Source organism: Columba livia, chromosome 1 (genome assembly GCF_036013475.1).
Source record: "Columba livia isolate bColLiv1 breed racing homer chromosome 1, bColLiv1.pat.W.v2, whole genome shotgun sequence".
In the NCBI taxonomy this organism is placed as follows: Eukaryota; Metazoa; Chordata; class Aves; order Columbiformes; family Columbidae; genus Columba; species Columba livia.
In genome coordinates this window covers 73,739,356-73,759,211 of record NC_088602.1, presented here as the reverse complement: position 1 = coordinate 73,759,211, position 19,856 = coordinate 73,739,356, and the positions used below count along the sequence as shown (strand labels likewise).

Here is a 19,856-nt window from a genome sequence, read left to right as displayed (position 1 = left end):
TTTGTGTCTCTTTGTGTAAGTTTTCCATCTGTCTTTTAGTATATATAGGAACCCTGACTAGTATAACCAGCCCTGAACACAGCAGGGACTTTCAAAAAACAGTTATAACACAAATAATGAGTGATTCCTTCCGTCAGAACAGGGCTGTTCACAACTGTGTGGGAAGAGATGGCAGCACTCCTGCTTCCAAGGAGAAGCTTGCTCTTGGATTGGAGAGGCTTGAGGACACAGAGTGGAAGGGAAAGCTCTCTCCCATGCCAGGCCCTGAATGAGAAGGATCTCTGGGGTTTGCTGCAGGCTTGTGAGTTTTGTCTTGCAGTTCATCTGCATCTTCTGTTGAAGTGGACGATCCGAAGTTGGTTCAGCTGGGGAAGTTTGGTAGAATTTTGAAGCAGTTTTTTTCTGCTTTGCAAAGTGTGAAGGTCAGGTATCTGGTCTACTTTTGTAAATGTAAAATTCCATCTCAAAAATTTCAGAGGAAAAGGTAATTTGTAGTTTTTCTTGTTCTTACAGAGGAAAACTCAGCCAAGACATCTGCAGACTAAAAATAATGTCTTGCAACTTCATAGTGACTTTCACTGGAGGCTTTCCAGATATTTTGCTAAAATGAATTGATGAAGTTCCAAAATATCCCTTGCAGCCTAATATTTTTTTTAATCCTTGTTGTACAGGTGAATAGATAAATGAATGAAATTCTGAATGCCTTGAAGGCACTGGAAAAGCATCAGTAGGACCAATATTTCACCTTTAAAGCTTAAAGAAACTAATAATCAAGTATACAGTTATACTGTGTTCTCTGATGTCTTGTGGGGTTAGTTGCTTTTTGGTTCTTAAATGCTTCCTCCTTCCAGCTTGTCAAGTAATGTAAATATCCCTTATTGCACCTGGGTAATACAACAAGATAGCTAGATTTTGTGATCTTTATCCCTGTTTTGTGACCAGCATACATTTGGTATGTCAGTTATCCTCAAGATTTCACCATCCAGTCTAGTTTACACTTCACTGAGGAGCATGGAAGCTTGCTCCTATCTAAATTCAGCCCATTGGCAATGGCAGATAGGCACACCAATATGAATATGAAAGTAAATAAGTTTCTGAGCAGGGCAGTTATCATTAGAATTGCTTAAACATCATCCAGAAGCACCAAGACCAGTAAAAATGCTGTCTCAGGCTGGCAAATGTGCCACATTTGCTGCCCACAGCAGAGAGTCCACAGAGGGTTGGTGCAGAACCTTTGGACTGCCGGAGAGGAGGAGTGGTAGGGAAGGTGTAGAAGGGAAGCAGAGAGAATAAACATGCCTCAGGGGATGGAGAGCGACCAGGAGACTGTAACAACTGCTACGGAGACTGTAACAACTGCTACGGACTTGTCAGCTTCCGAAAAAAATGCCAGCACTGGAGTATGGAAGATAATGTTAGGTTCATTAACAAAACTACAAAACTTCCAAAGAATAGAGCTTCAGACTGGTAGTTCGAGGGTAGGCTGACTTTAAGATAAAAAGCATCAGGATGTATATTTTCTTTGTTTATTTTACTCAGACCAGAGTCAGCCTTTGTAACAAAATAAACTATAGTTTGATTACTTGCTGCTACTGTTGCAAAACTGTTTGATTTTGGAAGGAAGTGAGCCTCAGGTGCACCTTTTACAGTCTTGCGATTGAAAATCTGGCTTCTGTTGCCTGAGTCAGATAATTTAATTTGCTGACCAAACCTTTACAGCCATGCTGTTTCAAGTACATAACTATTATATTATAGAGACTTTCAATGTAACCTTTCCACATTCTTGAGAACCTCTGTATCAGTTTGTTTTGTGATAAAGATTAAAAGATGAAGCGTGTTTAGTGTTGAGTGGGTTAGTTTGGAGGGGATTGTTTTAGTTTGATTATTTTTTTGTGATATGCAGAAAGTACAAAAGACTTTCTGATAGCACTGACTCCCTTGGAAGTGTGCGTAAGGCCACTGATACTGACTCCATATTTGTATATGACGTTGCCGCAGCTTGTGTGGAACACAAAGAAAGAAAACGTGGCATTCTGTCAACAAGGGACTTCTGGTTTGGTTTGTGAAATGTAATTCTCTTTACCGTCATCCTAGTTTTGTATTTAGAAACTTTCAGAAGTACCTTTCAATAGGCGAGCCCCAGGTTTCCAGGGCAAAATGCGCTCTTCCCAGGTAAAGATTTTACAGTGGCAACAGCACCATCTTATGTAGATTTTTCTGCCTGTAAGATAGACAGAAGGCTTAGCACTGCATTTAGGGATGAGTAAATGGACTTCAGATTGATGCAGGAGTAGAAAGCTGTTGTGTTCTGCAGCAGCTGATGTTGAGTGTAAGGTGGCTCGTCACATGAAACTGGGGAATATGAACCAGGTCAGAGCTGATGTAGCTAGAGGGGAAGCACACACCTCAGAATTGTTTTGCTAGAGTTTGAAAGGAGTATGGGCTGCAAAGAAAACATGCGAAGCAAGCTGAGGCAGGCTAACCCTTGTGGTGTCATACACAAGATCATATGTGACCACAGATTTCATTTTGACAGTTAAGCCTTTGTCTTTGAATGGAAGCTTCTGCAAGGGATATATCAGACTGATCAACTGAGGTTGTTCCCACAGTAACAATAATGATGTTTCTTAGTTTGAATAAGTGTTACAGGAGCTGCTTATCTGGTATTGTATTCTGCAAGACAGAGGCTGTGCTGCTTCTGTCATTTTACCTCTTGATGGTGGCATCTATAGCAATGAGTATTTTGTGCAGCTCTCTGCTGCAACCAAGTGTGTGATATGACTCCTGCTAAAATCCCCTAAAAATGAAAGCCACCTGGAGGGCTGTGCTCTTGGGAAGAAAAGAGCCACTTATCCTACCTACCTTACATAGCTGTTGTATTGCAAAAGAGTCTTTTTTACCCCTGAAAGGGTTTTTCACCCTCTGCTCGCTACAGAGGAAGCTCAGGTGCCTCGCTTGGACAAGGCAGTCAGCTTTCTGGTGGCTAAAGTTCAGCCAGGCAAATTCCAGGGTGAGTGGCGGAATTTACATTATTCTGTTTGTTCTGTGTGTTCTGATCTCTTGACAAGGGTGTAGCTCGTCCTTAAAAGGCGAAAAGCACTTGCTTGTTTGCCTGAGGCTGGATACTGCCTTCTGGATCAGTTGGCACCCTCAAGGGGAAAGAGGCACCATCTCTTTCATGACAGCGGTGGAGGATGGAGAACTGTAGAAGCAAAAAGCTTCAGGAGTGCAGAGTGGGGAAAGCAGAAGTGGGGAGACCAAGTCAACATAAAGCCTTCAGAAAGAGTGATGAATAAGGAATGCCAAGAAGAGCAAGGAGCAGATGAGCAGTCAGGGCTCAGATAGAGAAGGAAAACAAGGTGTTTTATGAGGACTTAGAGGGGACTGCATGGAGTTTGTTGCAGCCCAAGAAGTCCTCTGGGTTCTGCTGGCCTGAAAGCAAACCTAGAAGAATGAACCTGCCTTGGGAGCACACTGTGTGCAGGAGAGGGTTTGATCACAGACTCTCTTGTTTTTATTCTGCTTCACTCAAAAGGACCAGTAATGAATTTTCAAATTCCTGTTGTTGTAATTCATGTTAAGGTAGAACAAAGTTGTAGGTTATAAAAGTTCCGTGTTTTTTTTTTTTTGGTCTGTTTGGAATTTGTGCTGGTTCCCACTGAGGAGGGAAGGAATGGTTGCTGCACAGTCAATGGTCGTCTCTTTGGCTTTTCCTTGAATGCCATTTAAACAAAAACAAAGCACATAGAAATGTGTGAGAGCAGTGGCCTTGCAACCTTTCTAGATACCCAGTTAAGTGTTCAGGGCAGGTGCTTTTAAAAACCTGGCCAAATTTTCTTGAAATCTGCAGTTTTGGCTGGGATAGTTGTTATATAACTTTCCATCCAGCCCATGAAAAAAATGGCCATTTAAAGGAAAAGTGGTTAATGAGCTTTGCTCATGAGTATGTTTATGATTTTTTAGTTTGATTTTTGACATATTACTGGCAATGGTGACGCTTTTGTTCCCTTCACTTGTATAGAAATAGAAAGGTTTTAGAATGTGCTAAGTTCTTCATACAGACAGTGTTGCACTGGGCACAGTTACATGATCAAGAGAAACATGAAATATATGCATTTGTATCTTGTGTAGAACAAGGATCTTCAAAGGGCTAGCTGTAGATCAAAGCCCAGCCCGGATGGTTTGATCAAATAGGCTGATGAATAAGACCAAAGAGAATGAAGCCTTTTGCTTCAGCACCCCTGGTTTGTTTTGCCACAAGCAGTGTATTCTTTACATGAGGTGTGAGTTCATGGCATCCCCATTTACACAGGTACGTGAAGTTCCAGTGCACACATTAGTCTCCTCTCATGCATGTGGTAAAGCTATAGCTGCTCTTAGCTCCTCCATCATTGGGGTCTCAACTCCTTTCAAGAAGTTTTTGAAAACCAGTACACAAAACATGTACTTCAGGAACTAGACTCAGCAGAAAGTTTGGGAAAAAGAGGTTTAAAAGGGGTGGAGGGATGTGGGGAAGCCAACCCAAACCCCACTATTATGTTTGTATCTCCTTGTTGTTGCAGATGATGCCCTATAAATAAAATGTTTCACAAACTTCCTGTAATGGAGCAGAAGAGTATATATTAATATGTGTTAACAATGTAAAGTGCTGGACGACCTACCTTTGTGTACTTCTGATCTAATGCAATCCCAGGCAGAACAGAATGAGTCCTTTTTCACAGAATCACAGAATGTTAGGGATTGGAAAGGACCTCGAAAGATCATCTAGTCCAATCCCTCTGCCAGAGCAGGAACACCTAGATGAGGTTACACAGGAATGTGTCCAGGTGGGTTTTGAATGTCTCCAGAGTAGGAGACTCCACAACCTCCCTGGGCAGCCTGTTCCAGTGCTCTGATAAACTTACTGAGAAGAAGTTTCTTCTCAAATTTAAGTGGAACCTCTTGTGTTCCAGTTTGAATCCATTACCCCTTGTCCTACCATTGGCTGTCACTGAGAAGCACCTGGCTCCATCCTCCTGACACTCACCCTTTACATATTTATAAACATTAATGAGATCTCCTCTTCTCCAAGCTAAAGAGACCCAGCTCTCTCAGCCTTTCCTCATAAGGGAGATGCTCCGCTCCCTTAATCATCTTTGTGGCTCTGCACTGAACTCTCTCCAGCAGTTCCCTGTCCTTCTTGAACTGGACACAATATTCCAGATGTGGTCTCACCAGGGCAGAGTGGAGGGGCAGGAGAACCTCTCTTGACCTACTAAGCACATCCCTTCTAATACACCCCAGGGTGCCATTGGCCTTCCTGGCCACAAGGGCACAGTGCTGGCTCATGGTCATCCTGCTGTCCACCTGCATCCCCAGGTCCCTTTCCCCTATGCTGCTCTCTAATAGGTCATTCCCCAGCTTATACTGGAGGTGCAAGATAGTGAATGATGACTGGCGAGTTTCAGGAGGGCAGGAGAATGTGTAGCAACCTGCCTTGAAACAATGAAGGAAGAACAGGAGATTGTGTACAGCAGCAGTAGGAGCTTTTGCTGTGTTAGTGAGAGTCTGAGAGAAGAAACATGAGGTCTTCTGTTATGAAGTTGTGAAGTAGAAATGAGAGCTTAGGACAAATGGAAAGTCAGGAGGCCATAGCTGCTTTTAAAGAGAGAAGGAAAAAAAATGGGTTTAGTGAGGAAGATGGGTCAAGAGAAAACTTGGGAAAGTTTCATAAGAAGCAGAATTTTTGGACACCTTGGAGGAAGGAACAGTTTGAGCAAAAGAGTTTGATGGATAGTAAATAGAGTTTCTTCTCTATCCCTCCCATTGTAGGGAATGACGTGGCAGATACAGGAAAACCCAGCACATCAGTACCTGGCTACAAGACCGATGTCACCAGCAGGATTTTTGGTGTTTTGATCATGGGTTGGTTTACATAACACCTGGCCTGCTGGTGACACAGGGAGCATACCTGTTTCAAAGTGGGAAAAGGATCCTTGGACAGGAGTTAGCAAGGCTCATTGAAAGAGCTTTAAACTAGATTTGAAGGGGAAAGGGGAGAAAACCAGGCTCACTAGACATAAACTTGGGGATGGGGTGCTAGTGAGGTCCTTTGGTCTGCCTTATTAGTGGGGGTAGGGGATGGAGAAGCATGCAGTAGAAGAGACATGAGGGTTATTAATGAGTTAGAAATGAGGGAAAGACCTGAGAATGGTCACATGGGAATTAGGGCTTCTCCCCTCAAAAAGGTAGTGGGTTCAGTAGCCCAGCTGAAGTGCATATATACCAATAAACACAGCATGGGCAAAAAACAGGAACAGCTGGAAGCCATTGTGAATCAGGAAAACTGTCATGATAGTTTCCATCATGGAAACATGTTGGAATGACTTGCACAACTGGAGTGCTGCATTGGATGGCTATAAACTCTTCAGAAGGGATAGGCAGGAAAGGAGAGGAGGTGGAGTAACCATGTATGTTAGGAGGTGTTTTGATTGTCTGGTGATTGCTGAGAGTGATGACAGGGTTGAGTGTCTGTGGGTGAGAATCAAGGGGAAGGGCAACAAAGCAGATATCCTGATGAGAGTCTGTTGCAGACCACCCAACCAAGATGAAGAGGCAGATGGAATATTCTGCAGGCAGAAGGGAGAAGTCTCATGATCTCTAGCCCTTGTTCTCAGACAGGACTTCGGCTTACCAGATGTCTGCTGGCAATACAACACAGCAGAGAGGAAACGGTCTAGGAGGCTCCTGGAGCGTATGGAAGACAACTTCCTGACACAGCTGGTCAGAAAGCCAACTACAGAAGGCACCCACTGGACCTGTTATTTGTAAACAGAGAAGGACTTGCGGGCGATGTGATGGTCAAAGGCCACTTTGGACATAGAATCATGAAATGATCGAGTTTCTATTCTTGGAGAAGTAAGGACGGTGGTCAGCAGAACTGCTACCTTGGACTTCCAGAGGGCTGACTTTGATGTGTTTATGAGGCTGGTTGACAGAGTCCCTTGGGAGGCAGTCCTGAAGGACAGGGAGTCCAGGAGGGCTGGTCACTCTTCAAGAAGAAAGTCTTAAAGATGCAGGAACGGGCTGTCCCCATGTGCCAGAAGAAGAGACAGGAGGGAAGACTGGCCTGGCTGCATAGAGAGCTTTGACTGGAACTGGGGAATAAAAGGAGAATTTATGACCTCTGGAAGAAGGAGCAGGCAACTCAGGAGGACTACAGGGATGCTGTGAAGTTATGCGGGGAGAAAATTAGAAGGGCTGAAGCCCAACTAGAACTTAATATGGCTAATGCTGTAAAAGGGAGCAAAAAATGTTTCTATACATGAGAGACAAAAGGAGGGTTAAGGAGAATTTCCATCCTTTAGTGGATGCAGGGGGAAATATAGTGATGGAGGATGAGGGAAATGGTGAGGTACTAAATTCCTCTTCACCTCAGTCTTTAATAGTAAGACCAGTTGTTCTACAGGTACCCAGCCCCCTGAGCCAGAAGACAGGGATGGGGAGCAGTATGAAGCCCCAGTAATCAAAGGGGAAATGGTTGGTGACCTGCTACACCACTTAGACACACACAAGCCTACGGGGCCAGATGGGATCCATCCAGGGTGCTGAGGGAGCTGGCAAAGGTGATCATCAAGCCACTTTCAATCATTTATCAGCAGTTTTGGCTGACCGGGGAGGTCCCAGTTGACTGGAGGTGAGCAAATCTACAAGAAAGGCAGGAAGGAGGGTTCAGGGAAGTACAGGCCTGTCAGTATGACCTTGGTGCCAGGGAAGGTCATGGGGCACGTAATCTTGAATGCCATCACACAGCACATACAGGACAACCAGGTCATCAGGCCCAGTCAGCATGGGTTTATGAAAGGCAGGTCTTGCTTGACCAACCTGATCTCCTTCTATGACAAGGTGACCCGCTTAGTGGATGAGGGAAAGGCTGTGGATGTTGTCTACCTGGGCTTTAGTAAAGTCTTTGACACCATTTCCCGCAGCATTCTCCTGGACAAACTGGCAGCTCATGGCTTGGGCGGGCATACTCTTCGCTGGGTAAAGAACTGGCTGAATGGCCAGGCCCAAAGAGTTGTGGTGAACAGAACCAAATCCATTTGGCAGCCAGTCAGGAGTGGTGCTCCCCAGGGCTCAGTGTTAGGGCCAGTTCTGTTTAATCTCTTTAGCAATGATCTGGATGAGGGGATTGAGTGCACCCTTAGTAAGTTTGCAGATGACACCAAATTGGGTGGGAGGGTAGAGAGGCCCTTCAGTGGGATTTGGACCAGCTGGATTGTTGGACTGAGACCAACTGTATGAGATTTAACAAGGCCAAGTGCTGGGTCCCGCACTTGGGTCACAACAACCTTAGGCAACGCTACAGGCTAGGGGAAGAGTGGCTGGAAAGCTGCCTGGCGAAAAAGGATCTGAGGGTGTTGGTTGACAGCAGCTGAACATGAGCCAGCAGTATGCCCAGGTGGCCAAGAAGGCCAACAGCATCCTGGCTTGTATCAGGAATAGTGTGGCCAGCAGGACATGGAAGTGATCATCCCCCTGTGCTTGGCACTGATGAGGCCGTACCTCCAATCCTGTGTTTAGATTTGGGCTCATCACTACGGGAAAGACATTGAGGTGCTGGAGAGAGTTCAGAGAAGGGCGGTGAAGCTGGTGAAGGGTCTGGAGCACCAATCTGATGAGCAGTTGAGGGAACTGGGGCTGTTTAGCCTGGAGAAAAGGAGGCTGAGGGGAGACCTTATCACTGTCTACAACTACCCTGACAGGAGGTTGTAGCATGGAGGGTGTTGGTCTCTTCTCCCAAGTAACAAGTGACAGGATGAGACAAAATGGCCTCAAGTTGCACCAGGGGAGGTTTATATTGGATATTAGGAAACATTTCTTCCGTGAAAGGGTTCTCAGTTACTAGAGCAGGCTGCCCAGGGAAGTGGTGGAGCCACCACCCCTGGAGGTGTTTAAAAGATGTGGTGCTTAGGGACATAGTTAAGGAGTAGACTTGGCAGTCTTAGGTTTATGGTTGGACTCCATGATCTTAAAGGTTTTTTCCAACCTAAACAGTTTTATGATTTTATGAAATAAACTGTATATGAAATAGCATGCTTTATTTTTTTAGATCTGAGCTGTTTCTTGCTAATATGTTTCCAAAGGTTTCGTGGCCATAATAATTTTTTCCAACGTGCCCAAACTTTCCTTCAAATAATTGAAAGCCTAGTGCTGTTGCTAGCTTCCTGACAGCTAGCCGTTACTGGAAACAACAATCATTCCAAGGAAGGCTTGATTAAAGTGTCACACAGCTATAGTTGACTGGCATGGGACTTTGTTTCTCCAGCAGGCTTTCTTATCACAAGCCTTTAATGAGGACCAGGTAGAGAAGGTTTTGGTTTTTTTTTTAAGTGAAACTCTTGAACTTTCCTCTGCAGCCAAACTTGTTTGATGTTGAGTGTATCTTATGCAAATATCCTTGATATCCATATCCAAAGGTCCTATATAACCTGTGACGTACACAGAGTAACAATGGGGAGCTGAAACTTCTCCTCCTAGCATGTTTTGGGTTAGACATACTCCCATCATTAAAGTAGTTTAATTGTCTTCCAGTTGGGTAACAGATCACCATAATTGTTATTACAGGGGAATATCTAGGACTTGCTGGGCCAAGAGAAGGTCTTGCCCTTTAAATTCAATGGTCTTAGTTTAGTAATGAGACACAAGTGAATCTGGAAAGCGCCTAAAGGGTGTTGTCAGATATCACTCTTGTGAGGTCTTTTGGAACCAGCTTAGAACATTGACTGCCACCCCAGAAGCGAGTGTGCGTCATGCAAGTGGTTCTCCCCTCTACCTCTGCAAGGTTTTCCAGGTCAGCCAAGAGGCACTGCTGATGTCACTTTGAACCCATTTGACACTAAAGGTTAAGAAACGCTTGGACAATCCAGTCTGGTGACTCGGCTGTCGGGGCAGAAACCTCCAGCTGTGACACCGAAACAAACAGCTGGGAGTGGCACAGTGAAACCATGCTGGACACTTCCAAAATAATTACACCCTAATGTACCCAGTGCCTTTTCAGGAAGAGGCTGATGCGATGTAGGCTCTGTTGGCAAGGAAGAATGCTTTTTTTTGATCAGTAGCTCTAGTGTGAGCTTGTCATCAGCCTGCCCCCTCACAGGCAGCGGTGCTCGGGAAGCGCTCATGGAAGAATGTCCAAAGGATTTTAAAGAGGGAAAACTGGGTTAGTGCTGTCACCACTGAATTTTAGAAGGAGGCACACTGTGCATGAGGTAGGCTTGGAGGAGAGCTTCAGGGTGTTGGGAAGAGAGGCCAACAAGGTGTAACACAGTTGCCATAGGAAAGGAGTTAAAAGACAACACTGCAAAATGATAGTGCAAAGAAATACAGCAGGACTGCATTATTCATTGAAAGAAGGAGCATGATGAAGGGGCAGTCCTCTGTGGTATAAGATGGGAGATATACCATAGTAAAGAGGTAGGGGAACAATGTTGTCTCAGAACCTGAGTGATATCTGCTGTAGTAAGAGAAATACTCTAAGAGGCCAAGGAAGTGTTTGACATTGTAGATGAAGAACAGTATTGAAATATCAACTTCGAAGAACAGAGAAAGACATAGAGAGAGTCTGGACTAATCCTCAGAGGGGATCAGATGTTGGCACTAGTCACAGTGTCAGAGGAGCACTTCAGAGGAGGAGATGGAGAGGTTGTTTTGTATCTGGGCTTCACAAATGTCAGGTTCTGAGGCGGTGTTTGGGGAGGCAGTCTGCAAGGTGGTACTCCCATGTCTGCTCACTAAGGACAGCACATTCTGTGTTTGAGAGCTTCAAAGGTGTTAACATCAGCTAATCATATTAATACAAGTGCCAGGAAGGTGTGTCTGTAATATGAAGGGTCCTGCATTTCACCTGGGGTGGTTTGATTGGCCCAGTTTCAAGCAATTAGTTTTCACAATCTTGGTCATGGTTTTTCAGCAGTTGTGTATGTGTATAGTGCAAGCTGGGATTTCCCTCTTCATTTTCTTTCATAGTGTACCACACATATATTAATAGCAAAATGATGTTTTACTTTATGACATTCTTTTGCGTCCACGATATAAAGGAAGAGTGTGGTTTGCAGAAGTCTTTTGTTTTTCTTGTGTTCAATAGGAAATAGCTCGACATCTCCGACCTGGAACTCTGCGTGCTGTCTTTGGGAAGAACAAGATTCAGAATGCTGTCCACTGCACAGACCTACCTGAAGATGGACTTTTGGAGGTAAGACCTGCTAGACAAACATGTGCTTTTATATCATAGGAAGTTTTAAAGTGAAAAGCTATACCTGACACTATTTTAAGCTGTTGAAGTGCTTTATATGTGGAATAATTGTGTTGGAGACCAGTGATCAACTAGAAACAAAGGCATTTAACTCAGTTAATTCTGATACTGTAAAAAAATTCATCTATGCAATTTTCTTGAGTGGGTATAGTACAATTAAATATTTAATGAAATGAAAGTCAAGAAAGTCAAGAATCTTCTCTTTGATTGAATGTGTGCTTGGGAGTGGATATCAGCACTGAACAGTGCTTCTGCAGGGACACCTTCTTGGATGACCACCGTGGCTTCTGATCTGGCTTGTCTCTACAGTGAGCTTGTCTAGGGCTTGGAATATTACAGGCACTAGGGAATAAAATTCTCCAGATAGGGTCCAGGTTTATTTGTAGGTAGTCATAATTCTGAACATCGGTTGGTATTTCCTGTTTTTTATATTAACTTGTTAATTGTTGTCTGATTTTGGTTTTGTATGCTTTCATTAAAGTTCAATAAAATGCAAAAATGTTAATTTAAGGGAGTTTATGAAGACAAACGTACTCACTATGAAAACCAGAACAAGGTCTCTCACATTAATTCCATGCCTCAAAACTAAGGTTTGTACAAGGGGGCTGAACTGGTGTGTAAGTGATGGATCTCTGCATCAATGCAGTTGTTTTTCCAGCTCATGCACAGCTTGTTTTCCCATCTACATGTTTTTGTGAGTGTTTTGCTGTCAGACTATAGCAGAGTGATGAAGCAGCAAGGGATTTTTTAGCTTGGATGCTATTACACTGCCAAAATGGTGTTTCCACTGAGAAGAGGAAGAGCTAACTGCATCACCATCTCCCTTCATGCAATAAAATCAGATCTGTAGGTTTAAGTGCTGTTTGCCAGGAAATTGCATCTAGTTTAAGGAATAAACTAGTGAAATTCAGTACTGAGAATGGCAACCACTATCAACAAAGTTGCAGCTTTTTAGACCATTTCCAAGCTGTCGATAAAGTTGACAATTTCTAGTTCCTGCCCAAAGGGTCTGGATTTAGACAAGCAAACAGGTATTTGTCACCACATGCCTAAAATCCCTTAGTCGTGGGATGGCAGCAGAAAAAAAGGCATAGCCTGCAAGGGAAAAATTAAAATCTCATCAACACTCACGGAGCATTTTAGTACTTCAGCAGAATTCTCTGTCTCGTGTCCACAGTCTGTCTCCTTTATGCTGGTGCAAAGCAGTTATAACCTCATTTTGCTAGTTGTTTAAACTGAGTTTACAGCTACTATTAATATAAGTGAGGTGGGTGGGACCAAACAATTGAATTGCTTCTCCAGAAAAAAAATGGAGGCTGGAGTTCTTTCTCAAGGTCTTCACTCATGTGTTTGTCCTTTGAATCCCACAGTTGAATTATAAGCTAAATTATTGATGTAGTATTACTCTGACTACACACGTTGCAGTTCCCATTGCAGACTGGTCATTTTAACCATCTTTTATTGATAGGGTTTTTTTTTGCAGAGGGGGGTTTAAGATTGTTGTTTGTTTGTTTGTTTGTTTTTTTAATGTAGGCATAATTGTACACAAAATATGGCTCTTCATATGTCTGTAGTTTCTTCTGTAACAGTCCAAGTTAAGCCAGCAGTTGTAAAGAACATTGGTAAATGTTCTTTAATGAGTGAATAGAGCAGCAAATGTTTCATTTTGATAGTTTGGCAAATAAGCATTGTAATGTAAACTATAGAAACCTTTTTACTGCTAACAGTTTAATTCTTGGAGTATCTTTAGATCTGTGTTCTGTAAGAAATGTAGTTGCCTGAAAACTTAGGTAAGCAAAATAAAAAATAACCTCTGGATTTGCTTAAGTGCAAGGGCTTGATACACCTGATGAAGAAGAAATTGAACAGTGTACACAGAGATCGTCCTTGGGAAGGACATTTTCCTCAGGGAGCTTTTCTGTGAGAGAAGCCCAAATCCAGTCACCAAAGCCAGACCTTTCTCTCCCCTCAGCCCCAACAGCTCTAACAGCGCTGTACGTGCTGGGCTGAGTGGCACAAGAGGCAACCACGGAAGGGAACTGGACCAGACTAATGTTTCTAGGAAACACGTTTTCGTTCTTTAATGGATAACTGAATATTTTAATATCCTGAGTTTAATTAGAGCAGTTATTCTCAGCCTCAGAGGCGGTGAATTCAGAGATAGGTAAGGCACTTGTCACTCAGGAGTATGACCTTGGCTATGTTGGCTCCCCATCAATAGGTAGCAGTGGCACTGGCTTCTTTCAGTATGGAGTTAGCCTGTGTTTGTTATGTCCGTGTTCTGGTAGGAGGTGTTATTGTTGCTGAAATGTTAATGCTGCTTTTCCCATGAAAGCTTTACAGTATTATTGTAGGACAACTGATTAGTAGAGGAGTCTGGAGTAAACTTCAGAGAAAAATATGACCTACTAAGTTTACACTGCAAAGATGAACAATCCTTTTTAAACTTCAAAGAAAATGAATTAATCCCTAGCAGTCTCCTTTCTTCAGCTGGCATTGTTTTTTACAGTGTTAATATTCTGCTGCAGATATTACCCAGTGTAGCTCCAAAAAACAGCCTGTATGCAAATTCTTGCACTCCTCTTTTACTGATGAAAGGTAAGTTTGGCAATCTGAATTCAGGCACAAGAGCTAGGGACTACTGAGTTTCATTTCTAATTCTGATGCTCATTTTATCTGAGCTTGGCTAAGCCACTTTGCAAATTTTGGCATGAAAGTATTTGGCTCTGAAATTCTCTATGAAGATGTTCTGATTTGTATTTCTCTTCTCCAAAATAAAATACTAAATGCAACAAATTTTAGAAAGCAAACTGCAGAATCATTTTTACAAATATCGACACAACATTTCTGACACTTTTTCCTCCTCAGTTCCCACTACATGTATGTTGTTGGGGTGTTTTCATGGGTGGGTTGGTTGATTGGCTTTAATGTTTTGTGGTGGTTATTTTGTTTGGTTTGCCTTGGTTTCAAGTTGCGTGTTGGTGGTGGTTTTGTTGTTGTTGTTTGTTTCTTTCTTTCTTTGTTTTATCCAAAATACGAAATAGCTTGATTACTCTTCTGAAACCCAGTAAGCTTCCTTGGAGAGAGGAAGCCATGATATAAGGTACTCTTGATAAACCAGAGAGGTGGGCCTCAGGAACCTGTTACAGCCCCAAAGCAGGCAGAACCAGTTTGATATAGTGCGAATAAATATGTTTACTGCTTTTGATTCAGACCTTCTGTCCAACTTTTATGATGTTTGATGGCTGAATCATCCTCTTCCAGAAGTTCCCATTTCCAGTGCAGCTTCTCCTTAGAGCTCTGAGAGCTTCAGAGTGGAAGCCCCAGTATCTCCAAGCTCCAATTGAACCAAACGGGTTTGTATTAATACAAAGAAAGCCTGAGTTATGTGTGTTGCTGGTGTGTGGAACACTTAGGCTGTTAATGCTTAAGCAGCTTATTAGAGGTCCCTGCCCCAATGCTGACTCCTTTGTGGCCACATGTTTGGTGTGCACATCTGCAGGGTCAGCAGTGCCCAAAGGACCTTGAAGACAAGGTGGTCAAAATATGGATAGGAGGCTGAATAGGTTGGTCTGTGTGTTAATTTGTTTTATGACTTTTGGACTTCCACAACCAAACAGAGGTGGAAAGGGGAGATGGCTGGTTAACCTGCTGTCCCATTATGGGCCTTAGGTGCACAGTATTTATGGAAGCACAAAAAAGGCATGTTCCTGTGCAGAAGGGATTACACCAGTGCTTTCCTAAGGACTCAGGTACCCCTAGTACCAGATACTGCTTATTTCTTTGCCCTTTTCTGTAGTTTTCATCACCCACAGTTTAAGATCTAACTGAAATTTGGGAAGTGTTTGCAATGGCACCTGCTGTCTTATTGTCCATAAACGGAGCGATGTCCTTGACATCTTAGAGGAGATGACATAAGTAGTTGAGGGCTAGATCAAATGCTTGCTGAAGTTAATAACCAAACTCCAGGTGACTTTGGTGGTTCATTCTTAGTTAAAGGTCACTAGGAAGGGCAAGGTAGGGACCTTTCTCCCCAAAACCATGATCAAGGAGTACTCAGGGAGAGGAGAGAGAACAATGCTGTCTTGGGAACAGTAGGGACTAGTTAACTCAGTAATGGTCAGCTTGTGCACCTAGTTTTACAACACTAATTAATGTAGTACAGCAGTTTTTTGATTTTTTTTTTTTTTTTTATGTTAGACCTCTTTTCCATGGACCTGGAAAAAAGGAAAGTTTACTTTTAATCTTATAAAAGCCGCAAATACACAAACAGACCAACCCCAAAAAGCAAACGCCAGCACTTGTTCCCACCAGTTTGACCCTTAACTCCTATCTTTGTTTTACAAACTACTTCACGTTTTAGACGGTGACGAAAGCATACCGGAATTAATAAATAACTCTATTTGGCTCAAGAGAGAAGGAGAGATGCAGTTGAGCCTAAAGTGCAACTGGCCACAACGGAAAAATCAGTGTATTTTCAGTTGTAAAGCTGTAACTGCTGCTTTTATTCCTATTTTAGTGATATAGAAGGAGGGTGAACATTGCCCTGAAGCCTCTTGGATGAGCTCTTTGACGTACTGAGTCAGGCACTTACTTATTCATTCCATAGACTTGTGTGTCCTCATATCAGTACAAAATGTATTTTCACAAGTGGCAATAGACTAATAGCTCAGAACAGTTTGTTTTCTCAGCCTTGTCATCAGTTTCCCATTTTAATGGGGTGAGGAAAGATGGGAGGAAGTAGAGAAGGAAGTTTGATAGAGGTGGAGTATTTATGAGATGATGGGGTTTCATAAGTGAAGGCTAAAGCAGCAGTTTCTTAATTTTTCTGATCAGCTGATGTTGCACAGGACATTCATTCAGAGCAGTGGTTTGCATTTGTTTCCTACATGCAAATTAGGTATTGCTCTACCTCTTGTCAGGTTTTTTCTATTTTATATAAAGCAGGTACTATTTAGAGCAAGCAAACAATTACAGTACTCACTTGCATTTGTGTTGCTTCTGATTCAGACAAAGACTGGAACATGCTTGTTTTTATATGCCAAGTGAGTGCTCCATTTAACAGACTGGAGATGGTTTTGTGTATGTCTTTCATGTACCCATGGTGAAAGATGATTCTGTTTCTCAACTCACACTGCCTTTGACCTGAGGAACATTTCTGATAAATATATTCTTGAAATAGGTACTTGCAAACCATTGATCTGATGAATCATCATTCTCTAGACAAAACAAGTTTCCTTGAAGTTAGTCATTCCCGGACTAGTTTGAATCAAAGTACTTGACACAAGGTGGTGTGGCTACTGGACTTCATGGTTTATGTGCCTCCTTGAAGAAGTGAAGGCAAATTAAAAACCAGTCAGTGAAGGCCTTATCCACATCACTGGAAGTACCGTGAGTAAAACTCTCCACAGGAGGTGGTGCTGTACACACACCTCAGTTCATTTGGTCTCAAGTGCCTGAGCACCTTTCAGATTATGCAGGAATTCACATAATCTGCAGCCATTAAAAAACTAGTAGCCTAGACCTGCAGTTATAAGAAAACCAGTGTTTCTGGGGTTTGGCACACTATGCCTGTAAATTGTTGCCCATACTGAGTAGTTCAAAGTACTTTTTTAGGAGCAGTTCCATAAGGGCATTTGTGCTCTGTGGACAATAGACTGCACATGCCTGGGTTGACCCTAGAGGTCTCTCCATTGATGTGCAACCTGCTGTATCCGAGCTGCCCACACTAGCTGTATGTTCCTATGCCGTGGTGCTTGGGCAGAATCAGTCTCGTGGAGTTTATTTGCATTGTGAAAAAATGCTTATTTGTCATGCATGTATATGTGTGTGTACTTCTGCACAGAGGGAGAGCATACTGCCATCAGTAAGATATGCATTGAGAAAGATTGGCTGTGGGATGGGTAAAATCTGAGTTCTGGGTGAAATAACCTTCTCCCTCTTGCTGTTATTAGCTGGTTAATTCTTCTAGTAGACAATAACATGGCAATTGCTGTGAGAGTGTGCTTGCCTGTGCCTTTGTGTGTCTGGCAGACGGTGTGTGAAACTGCGAAGGGAGGTGGGCTGTTCAGCCAGTTTCCCCATGGGCACTCTTCCCACTGACCCCTCGGGTGCTGCCTGCGTGGCTGCTGGTTGCCGGCAGGCTCTGCCTTGGCCATTGTGGCTGTGGAGGGAGATGTGCCAGTTTCCAGTGTCGCAGGCAGCTTTCTAGCCAGGCAGTAGCGAGGACCTCCTCGAGTGTCATTTGCTGGCCTTCTGCCTTGCTTCAGAGCTATTTGTGGCACCCACAAACATAAAAGCAACTTATTGAAGGAAGATGATTTGCTGTTATCAAAGAAGAGTGGGTTTTGTTTGTCTTCTGAGAGAGCTGTCATGATGGTTGTTTTTTCCCCTGTCACTTCTTGGAATTTCAGCTGTGCAGTGCTTGAGAGTGAGGCTGGGGACTGGCAGACTGTGCATGGTCCTGCTGGAAGCTCTTCTTTCCCTGCCTCAGCCTTGCACCAGTGAGACTACCTTACTGCTTCTAGGGTGTTTAGGCAAATGAGTAGTATCATCTAGCTGTACAGATCAGCTCCAGCAGTGTGACGGACAGAGACTCGCACAAGTTCTGGCACTGGAACTCCAGCTGGCTGGATCCAGCCTTGGGGAGATGGGAGGTGATATCGTATGGTAAGGGGTGACAGGACAGGCCAGTTCAGCAGGTGTGTTTTGTCTGGGCAAGTGTTGTGGGTGATGAAAACCAGCATCGGTTTCTTCAGACTTGGTACTAACGAAATGCTCTGATGAGCGTTAAGAGCTGTGCTGCTCCTGGGCTTTTGGTGCAGCCGGTCTCCCACCTGCTAGATCCACCAGCTGCCCTTGGTCTGGCCTTCCAAATAGTGCCAGGAAAAGCATGCCTTCTGCCTCCTTTCCCTGTGCCTTTATTCGGGGAGGCTGGGAGGAGGGTGGTGTTTTAGCAAGCTGTTCGGAGTGAACAGGAGGACACTCGCCTTGCAGCGGGGGGACACACAGATACTTCCCATGACCATTTCTGTGTGAACGGAGTCCTGTTACAGAAGCGCTCTGCTGGCTGCCAACTTGCGTTTTTCTGTTTGCTGCTTCCTTGCCTGCCCGCTGCCATTGTCTCGACACGTGGACATGCTGCAAAGTGCCTGCTATCATCCACCCTGGGAATGCCTTCCTACCAGGAGTGAGCTGGTCCATGGGTTGAGGTTGTAGTGTAACAGTTCAGGCTGGAAGGCATCAGAGGGACGCAGCTCTGTTAAACTAATCTTTTAGGTGCATCAAGGTATAGTCCAAGCAATTTAATAAAGCATGTCAATGAGTAACTCTCAGAAGCGTCAATGTGCTTAGTGTGGAATTTGTGTGTGTCACACTCGGAACAAAGGTCTCCTGCATTGCTTGTTACCGATTAACTTGTCTGGTATTATGCAAGCTACCTCTGCCAGCTGAGAACTAACTCTCCCCATTCACAGGGCAGCACAGCTTGTAAAACATTACACAGCAGAAGTGCATAGCATGGCAATGAACCTTTCACTGAGGGCATTTCAGCTGTACAGCATTTCCCTCGGGAGTCTTTAAAATATTAATAAAGAAGCCATTGTTTCACTCAGTCATACGGCAGTTTTGCAATGAAGCCTTTTATTAGGGGCCCATACTGAGCTGCATAATCCAGGGTAAGATGCTTTTAATCATCTCCAGTGAAAAGAAATAAAAAATTGGAGAGCTTGGGTGAGGTTGGTTTTTGGTGGGTCTTATTGCAAGTTTTCATCAAAGCAGTAGTTATTTTTGTCTGTCAGTTGGAAATGTCAGTCTCTCCTGGTGCAAAAGGATCTATCAGATAATGGTTATTACAATTCAAGTGCTTCTCCATTGTAACTTTCTGAGACTTTTTATTCCACTGATGTGGGAACAGGTTGGAAAGAATCTGGAGTGTAGGAAAAATACATCTTATTCGGTGGTGTTTTCGCATATCAGAGGATGCCAGCCAGCACTGGAATTCTGTCTCAAAGTGTTTCCTGATGCTGTATGTATACTGGTTCAAAGAATTAAGTAATCTTTTTGCCTATGTCTCTCTGAAGAGAAATTAACATTAAAAATAGCAATAAGAGAGAGATGGATTTTGAATACATGTTGGTAATCTCTCTTAAAAAAATATGGTGGTATTAGGTCATTTCCAGCCTAATTCTGAATGTAGGTTGTATAATTATTATACTCGTAGGCCAGACAGGCAATCTAAACTAGAAACTTGTTTAAACAGAGTTGTGAAATTGTTCAGCTCTTGTGCTTCCACTTCTGGGTAAGACCCGAGGTCCAGCTGCCCCTTGTTCTGCCAAGTCTCAGGTTTATAAGTACCAGAGAGGAGAAGTTAACGAGTGTGAAACGAGCAGTTCCCAAAGTTCTTTTAAGTTTCACCTGATCCTGAAGGTAACCTACAGGATAAACAGGGCTTGGCTTTTGGCATGTGTTCCTGTTGCGCTGAGCCAGGTAATTTTGTGGAGGGGAGGTCAAGGCAGAGGGAAGGCATGACACTTCTTGATAACTCCCCTGAGGCCCAGTTTAT

At 43.5% G+C, this 19,856-nt stretch overlaps 1 protein-coding gene across 3 annotated transcripts in view; it reads left to right on the top strand.

The window, feature by feature from the left end:
- The window catches only part of NME7 (NME/NM23 family member 7), a 96,320-nt gene that overhangs the window by 67,701 nt on the left and 8,763 nt on the right, over nucleotides 1-19,856 (top strand). For all 3 annotated transcript variants that reach the window (XR_010469795.1, XM_065049936.1, XM_021299721.2), the window contains one exon: nucleotides 11,126-11,233. Coding sequence is in view for 2 of the 3 variants with exons in the window: in XM_065049936.1 (XP_064906008.1) it covers nucleotides 11,126-11,233 (108 nt within the window). In the remaining variant the exon portion in view is untranslated. The remainder of the gene's footprint in view (nucleotides 1-11,125; nucleotides 11,234-19,856) is intronic.